The sequence below is a fragment of the Ctenopharyngodon idella genome, chromosome 17, assembly GCF_019924925.1.
Source record: "Ctenopharyngodon idella isolate HZGC_01 chromosome 17, HZGC01, whole genome shotgun sequence".
Taxonomy (NCBI): Eukaryota; Metazoa; Chordata; class Actinopteri; order Cypriniformes; family Xenocyprididae; genus Ctenopharyngodon; species Ctenopharyngodon idella.
This window is the reverse complement of record NC_067236.1, coordinates 14,289,054-14,303,958: the sequence shown is the minus strand read 5'-3', so window position 1 is coordinate 14,303,958 and position 14,905 is coordinate 14,289,054. Positions and strand designations below refer to the sequence as shown.

The following is a 14,905-nucleotide window of genomic DNA, read 5'->3' as shown; positions in this document are numbered from 1 at the left end:
GGTTCAACCTTAATGTTATGAAACGACAAGAATACTTTTTGTGCGCAAAAACAAAACAAAAATAACAACTTTATTCAACAATTTCTTCTCTTCTGTGTCATTCTCCTATGCAGTTGACATAGTAAACACAGTGCAGCGCTTCCAGGTTCTACGTCAGAACGCCAGCTTAGTGCTAGCTGACGCTGTACAGGCGAGCAGCACGACGCATGCGTGTGACGCTGATGCAGGAGCTGGCCAATAATGAGTCGGCATTCTGACGTAGAACCTGGAAGCGCTGCACTGTGTTTACAATGTCAACAGCATTGGAGAGTGACAGGGAAGACAAGAAATTGTCATTTAGTAAAAGGAAAATGAATGCAATAATCTCAGCGCAATGATCATTATGGGAAAGAATTTGCTTTTTAAAATAGGGGTTTTCTTTGTTTATCCAAATTAATATTATTTGAATATCTTGCTCTCTGTTTGGGTTTTCATTTTAGTTAGTTTCGGTTCATTTTAATGGGGCATAAAGTTTTAATCTCATTTTCGTTGAAAGTGACTAATTTTAGGATTTGTTCTAGTTTCAGGATTTGTTTTAGAAGAAACTGCATCATACTTGATCTCAAATTAGGGATGTTTTGGTACAATTATATACCAAAACATTATAATATAATATTTTTTTTATTCTTTACATCTTGTGTTATAATTTATTTGTGTATATTCATATTTAGGACTGGAACGACGTGTTAACGTAATCGATTACGTTGATTTCTCACTGTTTATGTTCATCCCAAATCCCCTGTCATGTTTCACACAAAACAAAACTCAAGAGCAGATGCTAATGGCTCATATGGGAGTGCCACTTAATACAATTGCGTTCATAAAGCGTTTTATTTTTTACGAGCTTGACACCCCCATTCTGTCATTATAGTTATCATCCTTGATGTGACCAAACTGACACCTGCACATTTTCAGTATTCTCGACAAACCCACGCTGAATGAACAGAACCGCAATTGACAACTAGTTGTTTACCACGTCATATAATGTGAGAGCCACAGTGAACTGTGTAATCATGACGTGTTTAGTTTACTCACGGAGATGGAGAAATGATTTGCATTCATCCGCAGATCCAACAGAACTGCAGTGGGTGCGAGCTGTGAGGCGCATGGCTCAGACGTACTCTGCCCTCAGTCCTTGTTGGTTGTTTAAAATATCTCATGGATGAACTCATGCCTCGATTGGACTCATTTAATTTAATTTAATGTGATAAAACATCCCAGTGTTATGGACATCTCCATTTTTGATACGGTCGCTGAATGCGGTACAGACTTATTACAGTGAGTAATCGATTACGTCGACATGCTGTTCCAGCCCGATTCATATTATTTATTTCCTACAGTTCAATGAAAGTAAAACACTGGACTTATAAAAAAAAAAATAAGTGCATCAATGACTTCTGAAATAGAATGTTTCAGGGGTGACGTCAAAAACTGGAAGACTAATTTGCCACTGGTTCCTTCGAGATTTTCCTATGGGGTTTTATAATTGGGTTTTTCCATTTATGAGTTAAATAAAGCCTGTGGTAACCATAACTTGACGATACCTTGACGTTTTGTTCTACAACATAAATTACACACATTTATACCAAATTTTGTTTATTTTTGGAAATGTAAGTAACTAGATGTGACAGTTTGGGGTGTGAGTGTGCAGTTTACATTGTAGAACAAAATCAGTATCAAGTTATGTTTACCACAGACCTTATTTTACTCACAAATTGAAAAACCCTATTATAAAACAAAGAACCAGCGGCGAATTAGTCTTTAGTCCGGGTTCTGACGTCATCCCTGCACCACTCTATTCAAAATTCACCTCATGTAATGTAATGTATGCATCTTTTTTTATTATTTGGTGTGTGTATGTATTTTTTGGTTAACATTTTTTACTACTTTTTAGGTTTAGTTTTCATCAGTAATAAAATTGCACTAAAGACATTTCGACTTCAATTCAGATTCCCATCCTACAACTTTGTTTTTGTTTTGTCGTCTTATGAAATGTCACCTCAGATACTCACCTCTAAATGAGAACGTAAGAGTGCTGAGCCTCTTAATGTTCTTAAACAAAGCTCCCTCCTAAGACCGTGCTCTCACTAAGCATGCGCTTAATGTATATTACATAGATTTACATAAGACACAAAATGAACTGAAGTACAGTGTTCAGTTTAAAGCCTCTGAAAAACTTGATGTGTTTGTTTTCTGCTGTTGTGTAACCTATTTTTCCCCCATTTAATCGGTGCTGGTAGAATATGCGTATTAATACATTCATATTTTGAAAGTGATCTGATCTAAGAATCAATACACTGGGATCTGTGACTAAAATTCCCATTGAGGACAGTAAATGATTGATAGAAATGAGAAATCGCATGACAAAAGAATGTATTTCAGTCAAAATTACTCATGATTTGAGAGGTTGAGTGAATGGGGACAGTGAAGAGAGAGAGAGAGAGAGAGAGAGAGAGCGAGTGGTTATGTAAAAGACACAACCTCGCAGCCTTGCATTCAGTTAGCATGACGTAACGGCAGTGCAACTGGGCTTCATGTGTACATGTCTTTGTATGTGTGGCGTGTATATTCATGCATGTTGGATGCCTTTTAACAACACCAATAAGAAATGTTTGAACTTGAAGGTTTCGATTAGTCATATTATTCACTGCTGTTTTAGCTTCTTACCTTCTAAATGTCACCTCCAAACTTTCATTGTTCTGACCTGTTCCACTGATCTTGCAGGATTATATTGACGCTCACCCAGAGACCATTATTCTTGACCCACTTCCAGCCATCCGAACTCTGCTAGATCGCTGCAGGTCCTACCAGCTGGTGCACAAGATAGAGGACTGTATGAGAGGTACTGTGATCCAGCGCCCCTTTTCCTCATTTCAGCAATATTCATGAAAGTGAGTTTATGCGGTTTTTTTTAAGTTTTGCAAATGGTGATATGCCCAACTACAAGAAGCAGCCAGTTGGTACTTATTTAAAGGGTTAGTTCACCCAAAAATGAAAATTCTGTCATTAATTACTCCCCCATTAGTCACCCTCAACCCGTAAGACTTTCCTTCATTTTCAGAACACAAATGAAGATCTTTTTGATGAAATTTGAGTGCTTTCTGTCCCTCCGTAGACCACTTTGACGCTTCAAAAAGTTCATAAAGAGATTGTAAAACTAATCCATATGAATTGAGCGGTTTAGTCTAAATTTTCTGAAGAGACACGGTCGCTTTATATGATGAACAGATTGAATTTAGGCTTATATTATTCACATGTAAACATTCATCACATCAGTTGTGGTAAACTGAAGCTCAAGCATGTTTGCTTGACATGCGAGAACCAATGAGGTTTATTCTCATGTGTTACGCAGCACATTTGAGCTTCCGCAAGAGGTTTGTTCTTGCGCGTGAAACAGGTTCGGTTGAGTTTCTGTTTATGTTCTCTGATCAATGTTTATATGTGAATTAAAGCCTAAATTCAATCTGTTCATCATGTAAAGCGATCGTGTCTTTTCAGAAAATTTGGACTAAAACCGCTCAATTCATATGGATTAGTTTTACGATCTCTTTATGAACTTTTTGAACCGTCAAATTGGTAGTTGCTTAGCTGTCTAAGGAGGGACAAAAAGCTCTCAGATTTCATCAAAAAGATCTTCATTTGTGTTCTAAAGATGAACGAAAGTCTTATGGGTTTGGAACGACATGAGGGTGAGTAATTAATGACAGAATTTTCCTTTTTGGATGAACTAAACCTTTAATTTGTTGGGTTAATCCCAACAACTATCCCTTTAATTTTTTGGGGTGAACTTGTTAATGTAATGGCCATGTTGAGCTGTGGCGCTCATGCAGGTGAAGCAGGTTTGAGTCTGGTCTGCAACATGTTCCATTCTGTTCTCCCAAAATTAAAAATTCAGATTTTACTCACCCTGTGTCTTTTCAAACCTGTATTACTTTCTTCTGTGGAATAAAAAAGTGAATTTAAAGAATATTCTGAAATCTCTTTTCCATACAGCCGAAGTGAAAGAGGAATGGGTTTGTCAAGATCCAAAATGACAAAAAAAACACCATAAAAGTATAATAAAAATGGTCTACATAACTCATGCTGAGTCCATGCGGTAGTTTTGTGTGACAAACAGGCTGAAATTTGAGTCATTATTCACTGAAAATCCACCTTATAGCACCTAATTAATCTTTTTTTTTTATAATTTATTTCTCCAAAATACCCATATTATAGTGATCTCAAATCCCCGTGCACAGAAAGCATTTGGTTCTGCCCTGTGCAGACGCGTATTTTCGGCTATATTTGTCTTTGTGGGCATCATGTGTGTCCGGGTTCTATTGAACCAGACGTGGCAGATGGTTATGTAACAAAATCATCTGTAAGCCCCCAGTCTGTGTCTCTCCTTTTCTCCTTTTCTTCTTTTGCCCTGATATCAAAGCCTCCCACTCTTTATTTCAAGAAATGTGAAAGACATGTTCAGTTACGCTGCAAACATTTAAATTGAATTAATTACATGATATGTCAATTAATAAAAGTTATTTAATCACATATATAATTATTTAAAAAAAGGCCCCAAATGAAGAATTCCAAAATGCACAAGATGCATTCTTGAATTCTGTCCACAATTGTTATATATTTTTTTAAATTGACACATCGTGGCAATTGTCAAGAATAAAGTAGTTTACCTTGCAAGATTAAAGGTAGTTTACCTGCAGACTCATAAAAAGCTTTCTCCAATGGTAGGAAAATCCATATAACAGATTAAATCGTAACACTTAAAATTGACAGTTGCAACATTAAACATGCTGTAATGTAAATGTTACATTGGACGCCGTCAGTACTTGTTTGCAGATAACACAACTACCAAATTACACTCTGGCCATCTGTCACCCTCTCAGTTTCTTTCGTCCTCTCACATTCACTGGCAGACACAGCGCCACATCCCTCTCTTTAGCAACCGTAAGCATGTCTGACAGTGGTTACCATAGCAACACAAGTGGCAGCCGCTCTAGATACTCTAAGCATAGCGGCACTCACACCATATTGGGTAAAATAGTTTTCAGTATTGAATGAGATATTTATAATCAACATTTCTGTCATCTTCAATGCATTTTTTTTAAAAAACTGAACGTGTGGCAAAGCATTGAGGGATTACCTCTGTTGACAAATTATCTGTAGCATTTTGAAATTAGAGGCAACCACTGCATTTTAATCACGATCCAAACAAAGATGTTACACACATGTAGCATGCATGTAGCAGTTGTTTTTTATTTAAATTAGTTTATGTAATTTCACAATTCTAAGCAAAAACAAAATGGCCTGTCATTAGCGTTTGCAAAATCATGCTACATAGAACATACCTGCACAAAACAAAAATGGCAGATGAGCTGAATGAAAATGCAAATTCACTCTCTGACAGTAGGTGGCGCTTATGGAAAAGCGATATAGCTTTTTTTTGGTTATCGCAGTACACAAAGCAGTGCTGCACTTATACCTCCGTATAATGTGTATTATAGTAGTGTTTATAAGAAAAAGAAAATGGCATCTAAACTTTTCTAGAGTCAGATCCTTTCAGAGATACATATAATCCCCCAACCCCAATTCAATACAGTATTTTCTTTGCTGTTGCGTCTGTGCTCTCCTCTTCTCTTTGCGTCCACATTCAGTGTCATGTCCCTTTTCTGGCCTGTGTTAACATCATGTTTACAGACTTAGCAATATGTGCAAACAAATGGCATTTTGGGAAATGATTGCAATGCAGTTTGTATGCAAGTCATGAACAGAGATCAATATAAGAATACAAAAAAGGTCTGCACTCTGAAGCACTTTAATCATGGTAAACAGGAGACAAGATGACAAACGTTTTGGCTCTTCGCCTTCAGAGTGCAGACCTTTTTTGTATTCTTATATTGATATATAGGTCTCATCACCTAATTAGCTGGGAGAGCGTGGTGAATGCTTTGACTGAACAGAGATCAGCCAAAATAAAACAAAAAACCTTCCGGTTGCCTATTTTGTTTGGCGCAAAAGCTGGCTGGTTCCAATTGATGGCCGGTCGACTGGTGCATCTCAATTATTATTATTATTATTATTATTACTAATAAATTAGAAATGCACCGATGTATCGGCCGCCGATATGTATCGGCCAATTTTTGATCAATTTACAACCATCAGTATATCGGCTATAGCATGAAAAAGGCCGATATTACAAATAGTTGGTTTATTAATTAACTGTGTGAAGGCACTGAGCTGTATAATATTTGTTGCATAATCCAAGATTAATCCATAATCTAATATTCCTGCTGTGCTGCTGTCTGCTTTAATGTTAATCAAACAATAAAAGACAAAAAAAAAAAAAAATTGCTCGCTACTCTTGACTAAATAACTTTTGTAACATTCATAAGGATTAAAATCTATAGGGCCCTATGATTTCTGTGTCGCTGAAAACACAGACGGAATTGCGGAATCCAGTCATATAAACGGAATTTACTGTATAACGCAGAATGTCACGGAATTTGTCAAAGTTTTGATGAATAAAAAGTAGGTCAGTACATTTAAATCAAATCGCGATATAGACTAGTGTCTGTGAATATTAAGCCGCGAAAAGACTATTTAAATATGAATCCTGCATGTCATGCGTGTCTCTGTGTGAATGAATGGCGCAGACGCGTGGTTTCATTTACCTCGCGCACACACACTGAAGCACGTGTGACGCTCGCAGTGTTTTTTAGCCTCTGCCGCCTCACTATATGAGGACATGAATGCATGAACTTCATCTTTAGAGTCACTTCATGAGCATTTTACCATTTCATTTGAGAAAATCTATCGTCATATCATAAACACAGAAACTCAAAGGTCTTCACGGCAACCCGTTAAAATAAAAGTTCAGTTTAATTTAAAGTAATTGTGACAGAAATATATTACTGTTGTACAGTCAAATTTAGCTACATCTCAATGTAATAATAATATATGGATTTAATTTATACAGTGAAGAATATGCAGTGTTATTTTACATTTGTTTACTTTATTTCTGTACCTGAAAACTGTTAAACCTACCTAAAAGCACTGTTTATTTCACACAGTATCTCACAGAAGTGAGTACACCCCTCACATTTTTGTAAATATTTTATTATATCTTTTTATGTGACAACACTGAAGAAATGACACTTTGCTACAATGTAAAGTAGTGAGTGTACAGCTTGTATAACAGTGTAAATTTGCTGTCCCCTCAAAATAACTCAACACACAGCCATTAATGTCTAAACCGCTGGCCACAAAAGTGCGTACACCCCTAAGTAAAAACGTCCAAATTGGGCCCAATTAGCCATTTTCTTTCCCAGGTGTCATGTGACTCGTTAGTGTTACAAGGTCTCAGGTGTGAATAGGGAGCAGGTGTGTTAAATTTGGTGTTATCGCTCTCACTCTCTCATACTGGTCACTGGAAGTTCAACATGGCACCATGAATGCCAACATGTACATGTGACATACTGAAGCAGAGCATGATCCCCTCCCTTCGGAGACTGGGCCGCAGGGCAGTATTCCAACATGATAACGACCCCCGAACACACCTCCAAGACAACCACTGCCTTGAAGCTGAGGGTACCTAAACCCTATTGAGCATCTGTGGGGCATCCTCAAATGGAATGTGAAGGAGCGCAAGGTCTCTAACATCCACCAGCTCCGTGATGTCGTCATGGAGGAGTGGAAGAGGACTCCAGTGGGAACCTGTGAAGCTCTGCTGAACTCCATGCCCAAGAGGGTTAAGGCAGTGCTGGAAAATAATGGTGGCCAAACAAAATATTGGCACTTTGGGCCCAATTTGGACATTTTCACTTAGGGGTGTACTCACTTTTGTGGCCAGCGGTTTAGACATTAATGGCTGTGTGTTGAGTTATTTTGAGGGGACAGCAAATTTACACTGTTATACAAGCTGTACACTCACTACTTTACATTGTAGCAAAGTGTAATTTCTTCAGTGTTGTCACATGAAAAGATATAATAAAATGTTTACAAAAATGTGAGAGGTGTACTCACTTCTGTGAGATACTGTATGTATCTTTGTTCTGTTGTATCTTTGTATTTATGTTGGCCTGCTCAATGTTAAAGGGATCCAATCCATGTTCATTAGAAATTATTTGATGCAGCAATAAACTAGCTAGTACAACTTAATGCGTAGTTTTTTGAACTTTGCTGATTTAAAACGTGTTTAAATCACTATCTATTTTTTTTTTTAACTGCTTCAATCGAAAGCTGTACTGCACAGCACTATTTACGTATATTACACAGCATACATTCTGTTATCATTTTTTAAATGCATACAGGTGAGGAGGCTTATCTCATGAGCGGACAGATGGACAGCAGTACAAGTGAGAGAGGGTGATGAAGAGGAAAGTGTAGTACATAGTGTACTCTACTGTATAGTAAAAGTGTAGTACTGTCTGAAAAAAGCACTGTTTATCTTCAGTAAGAGGGACGAAATGACACTAAATATAGAGCGGACGAAATCCTGTAAATAAAACTGAAGCAGATAAGCGATAGAGGCTGAATGCGCCTCTGAGAGGAGTAAATCTGTGAAGATCTGCCACTGACTCACTGACATCTGCAGGACAGGAGTCGTGTTACAGATTTTGTTCAGCAAACATTTTTAAGCGTCCATGCCTGGAATCAGGCATAGTATAATAATAATAAAAAATCTATATGAAGTTGTTGAACTTTATTATTTTTTACCTTTTGGTAGCTCACTAGGGGAACAGAGCTATGATCGGTGCTTGTATGTATCAGTTGAAGAATTCCCACCAGTGTTCACCACCAGCACACAGGAAGTCGCCCCCACACTGGTGCAGTAATGAATGCGGTTTGTCATCTGAGTACACACTCATTTCCAGTCTATTTCTTAATGAGACGCCTAGCGATGTGGTTAGTGCCACATTTTCTGGCTCCACTCTCATCCATATGACTCATGCACATCCTGAAGAGCTTCACCTAAGCATTGTCCTGCTGTCTTACATTCTGTCTGTGGAGACAAAGCAGGACACCATTTGTTTGTGCAGGAGATAGTGTTTCAGGCTTTATAAGGCAAAGGTTCACACCTTCATTTCATCTGTAGCTAGATCCACTTCTGTGGTATTGTTTAATTATCCGTTTTATTAGCAGAATTCAAACCTGATCAAATAAAACAACTCAAATGGATTGCAAGGAGACATTTTTTTGTCTGACACTTTTCCACTCTCCTTTTGGGAAAATTTGGTCTGTCATCTCAGAGATTAAGTTGAACTTTTTTTACAGATTAGGCTGTATGTCAGATTTTACAAAACCACCATTGTGTGTTTGCTGTAACAAAGGGATGAATGGATGGACGAAGAGTCTCATATGATATTAGACTTCCCATCTGTGCTGTCCGGCATGCCCAGAGCCAAAACTCCATAGCGATGCTTTATAAACGTGTTCTAAACATCCATAAACGTCACATAAACTTCGCCTGGCTCCGGCAGGTCTGCAAAGAGCTTGAAGTGTTTAGACAGAGCGCAGATTGATCCTGGACCCTCGCTGAGCCAGAAACAGGAACATTGCTAAGCGTTTGTACCTGCTAAAGAGGATCTCATTACTCTTCCCCTTTTTATTTACAGAACATCTCTTGGTTAATTTAAATGGAATCTCTGTTTCTAATAATAAGTCATGTATTAGCAGCCATAAACTGCTTAATATCTCTGCATTGAAAAAAAAACGCTTCTAGAGCTTTGCCTGTGATGTGCTGTCGATTGCCACAGATAATAATAATAATAAAAATTAAAAAAATATATATAGAAATAAAGCACAATTCAAGTTAATAAGGCAAGTGTTCCAGAAGGTTTAAAAGCAGAAATATGTAGCTCTACATTCTCTGCATTTACATGAAATAACTAGGAAGTATTGTTTGAGATTACTTGTAAATCATCTAACTTGTCTTTTTATCTATTATTTTTATTAGGTAGGTATGTAGGTTTTCTAACATGATTCCTGTGAGTTTCCTTCATGTAAATAATATTTGTGGGTAGTTGGGTCCTCATTTGGTATCCTTGAGTGTATTGCATGGAAGTTACAGAGTTTACTTAATATACATGTTTGTGGTATTGCCGAAATAGTGACAAACATTAAAAGAACATAATTATTCCATTGCTTAAACATTGCCCCATAAGCTTCCATTGTAAGTGTATTACTGTATTGGTTTCAGTTTCTTTTAAACAAACTGAGGTTCTGTTTACACCTGGTAAAGGGATAGTTCACCCAAAAATGAAAATTCTGTCATCATTTACTCACCCTCAAGCTGTTCCAAACCTGTATGAATTTCTTTCTTCTGCTGAACACAAAAGAAGACATTTTGAAGAATGTTGGTACTATAGAAGTCAATGGGGTCCCATCAACTGTTTGGTTGTAAAATATCTAAAATCTTTTGTGTTCAGCAGAAGAAAGAAATTCATACAGGTTTGGAACAACTTAAGGGTGAGTAAATGATGACAGAATTTTCATTTTGAGCTTGTCCACTTTTGAACACTTCCAGAGGTAGTCGAAAACGCATTCGGCCGGCTTGCTTTCGTAGTGGTCGAATGCATTCAAACAGCCACAAAAGACCACCTTTTCTCGCCTACTGACCTAATGTGTAAACATTATGGGAAGTGCGCTAGCCTGACGCGTTTTCAATTTTGTCGGCTGAAGACCCAAGATTTGAAGACGAAAAATGTACTAAGCACAATGTTCTCTCACCATTCCTGATTTCTAACATGTGTTCGGCGTGGTCTTGAGGCTATCAGAGCGGAAACGAAAGCTGATGCTCTCTGTATGTTTATCTGTCATCTAAGATCGCGTTCATATGTAAACTGCAATCTTATTTTGTCCATTATATCGAAAGATCTGAAAAAGTCCATACATTTACCCACCCATAGACCCTTGCTTCAAAGAAATCAGGACAGAAGTGGTCGAAAGTTGACAAAAGAGACAGATTAAAACACCAGGTGTAAACGGGAATGTGTCTCTCTCGTCTACTTGTGATCCGTTCAACCAAAACGCATCTTAAGACCAGGTGTAACAAGTTGGAAGTACTTTCTAACCAAACGTGTAAGTCTGGATGCTCATTGTGGTTGAAATGTTTGTAAATGGTAATAGTAGGTTGCTCACACCACTAAACCGCTTGTCGGTCTTAAACAGGAGATTGCCATTGCCCTTTTTTACTGGCTTTCATAAACGCTTATGTAAGCTTCCTCTGGAATAGGAGAACAAAAGTCTAGCAGCTGGATAAATGAACCAGCTATGATAAGAAAACCAGCACCGCTTTCTCCATTTCAACACTACAGGATATTTCGGTAAGGATAACATCTTTTACCAGTACAAAAACTAGACAAAACAGGAAGTGAATGAAAAGCTTGCTATTTTTTTTCCTGCATGGGGGACTTTGACCAATCAGTGATGACCTTGTCTTGAACTAACTGTTCTTGCTGAAATTCTTAGTTTTGAGGAATTTTGAGTTATTGAGTCAGTCCTTTTTGCATTGAGTAAAATAAGAATACACTACCATTAAAAAGTTTGGGGTCAGTAATATATATTTTTTTTAAAGAAATTCATACTTTTATTCAGCAAGGATGCATTAAATTGATCAAAAGTGACAGTAAATACATTTAAATAAATACAATAAATGCTGTTCATTTGAACCTTCTATTTATCAATAAACATTGGTAATAATAGAAATGTTTCTGAAGCATCAAATCTGCTTATTATAATGATTTCTAAATGTGATACTATTGAATAGAATAATGGCTGCTGAAAATTCAGATTTTCCATCACAGAAATATAATACATTTTAAAACAAATTTAAATAAAAAAAAAAAGATATTTCAAATTGTAATACAATGGCACAATATTACTATTTTTAGTGTATTTTGATGTTCTCAGTCGAGCAACCCTTGACGGACACACTGAAGCTCGAGTCGCCACTGGCTAGTAATTTTTTTTTTATTTTACTTGCCAGACTTTTTACATGGAATGCAAGAACAATGCAAATGAAAAAAAAAATGTACATAAATATAATAGAAATTGAAATATAAAATAGAAATTTCAAACACTATTAAAGTCAAGTAAACAGTCTGTAATAAAATAAGAACACATAATCTACAAGCTATAGGAATATTACACCGTGTCCTAACCAGACGCGACGCGACACCACGACACGCAATAAAAGGTATCTTTTCCATGTTAATCGGGGTTTTTGTCCTAACCAGCCGCGACGGTGACACACGACGATTCTGTTTTAGAAACAGTTTCTATTTCTCTGTGATGTCGTCGCTGGAACAACAACACAAAGAAGTACAAAGTTCTGTTTATGTGCTTTATTTAATGTTAAAAGCATCTAATGTGAGTTTGAATATCATTCTGTGTTCCCAACTTTTTAGCTGTAATGAAGACAACACTAGCTAATTCACCTCAGATCTTGAAAATTAATAAAAGGGCACAAGAATGTTCAAACTGTCAACTCAATGCGAACAAACAAGTGTATTCTATTACAAAGATTGTTTCAGTCACTCCGAATGTACTTTAAATAATGTTTAAATGGTGTAGTATTTATGAATTTTACTATGTACTTGCCCATTTCATTGTGTCTGCTGTGCTTTTGCAGAGAGAGCCCGCCCACACTCTGTTCTGATTGGCTGTGGTTTTTGATTGATTTTATCGCTTCTCATTGTTGCGTCTGGTGTGGACAGTCAAATTGGTCGTCGCTGGAATCTTATCGCATCGCGTCTGGTTAGGACACGGTGTTAGGCTGCTGTCACTTTAAGATATAATGCACGGATCCAGTATACTGATACTGTAGACATGTGTTTAATTTCTTGACTGTTTACCTTCACTTAACATATAACTGACTAGGTTTACTAGAACCTGCATGTGCTCTGCTCTATCTTTCTCAGATGATGAGTGCAAGTATAAGAGAAAGTGACAGTGCGTAAAGTTCAGCAGGCATTGAAATTATATCTGCGCTAAACTTATTGTTTGCCTCTAACTCAATTACAGGCTGTAATCGTACAATTTACTAGCCATTGGCTAATAAAAGACATTTTTTGGTTGCCTAACGTGAAATTTGGGCACATAGGCAAGTAATTTACTCGCATTGTAGAGGTTTTTAGAGTCTTGAAAAATGTTGTTTTTCTATTGCTTCAAATATAATCAAGTGTTTCGTAATGTGTACTAAATATTAATCCTAGTGTCATATTGAGTATTTTCTATATTCAACATTGAAAAGCATCTTATCTTCAGTTTTGCTACCTCAACACACAGGCGGTTTACCTGTGATCATATCAGAACGCTTTGTGTCATCAGCCGGTTGAGGCTTCACTCTTCAACTCATTTCCTGGCTACACTATCAAAAACTCCCAAAACATGCCTTATCTGCCTGGATAACAACTACAACACTGGCATCCGACTGAAAGCAAGTGCTACTGCAGGGAAGCAGATTCATTCACTAAACCTCTAGGCGGTTGCTTACTGGCCTAAGTTAGAAGAGCCTATTCCCAAGTTAAGCCCAGTATGCATCTTTGTTTTGATGATTCATCCCCATCCGATAATGTGCCTCCGGTTGGAATTCGCAAACATAGCTACTCATTCACAGCTATTGACGCTTTTGTTCCATCTATCGCTCTGTTTGCTCAACAGAGCGATCCCCGGGACAGTGAAAATACAGTATTTTCAAACAAAGCCTTGAACCTGCGGGTCAAATTGCTGCGCTTCTATTAACTGGCTCCTGCATTATGCAGAGTGAGTCAGAGCTCAATGCCTTGTGTCCATTGTTCTCCATTCGATAAAATAAATAGGGAAGTAAAGGCAACCAGAGGGGCTACTGATGACAGAAGACCTTTCACAAATTGTTTTATAAGAGTCGCTGCCGATAAATTCTACTGTTACTATTATCCCTGTGATGATGTAAACTGATTAAAGTGATTACTAGTCACATGGCATTTTATCTCACGCGACTGGCTAAAAAAGTTCTATGGGTCCATGAGCAAAGATGCCAGATTTCAAATCACATACCTGCGCCAGCCAATCAACTGCCATTGAGATAAATAAGAGCACTAATGGATAGTTTTCTTTTCGGGTATTACATACTTCCTTGGTTATAATGGTCATATGACAAGCTCCACTTTCACAACCCTTGCATTTTTCCCTCTATAATTCAAGATTCGAGCAGGCCTTTTCAGCAGGACTCACCTGTCTCTTCCTGTCTTTCGTTTTCTCTCTGCAGATGTAAGGATCTGTTCTCCTCCATTTATGGTGCTGAACAGTGAGTGTGGCCCAGACACACTGGAGCAAATCGAGCAGCATGGTCTTACATTCCCTTTCAGTAAGTCTCACGATTCTCACCTCTTCCTTTCTGAAACAGATTTTGCAACCGGTTCATATTGGTCAGGCGAATTTACTGTGTCGACCAAAATAATTCTGCTTGGGTTAAAAAAAAAGTCACTTCTGTGTGAGCTGTGCTTCATACATCCCTACACTATTGACAATGGACAAAGGATCTTTTTTGTCCTTGAAATTTCACAGAAATTTCTCTAATGTGACCCAGGGTTCCTGTGGGTCATTAAAAAGTTTAAAATTCAGTTTTTTCAAATTTAAGGCCATAAAAAAGCCATACATATAGTTTTATGTGTTGTTAAATTTGGGGATTAAAAAACAGGAAGCGCAATACGGCCTAATGTGATTAATAAATGTAGTGATGTTGCATATTCTACAGTAGGGGTGTCCAACCCAGCTCCTGGAGAGCTACCGTCCTGCAGACTTCAGTTCCACACCTGTCTGTAATCATCAGCTAATCACCTTGATTAGCTGGTTCAGGTGTGTTTGATTGGGGTTGGATCTGAAATCTGCA

At 37.5% G+C, this 14,905-nt stretch overlaps 1 protein-coding gene across 2 annotated transcripts in view; it reads left to right on the top strand.

Moving 5' to 3' along the window:
• The window catches only part of itpk1b (inositol-tetrakisphosphate 1-kinase b), a 49,136-nt gene that overhangs the window by 27,906 nt on the left and 6,325 nt on the right, over positions 1-14,905 (top strand). For both annotated transcript variants that reach the window (XM_051869049.1, XM_051869050.1), the window contains 2 exons: positions 2,764-2,881; positions 14,282-14,380. In XM_051869049.1, the coding sequence (XP_051725009.1) occupies positions 2,764-2,881; positions 14,282-14,380 (217 nt within the window). The remainder of the gene's footprint in view (positions 1-2,763; positions 2,882-14,281; positions 14,381-14,905) is intronic.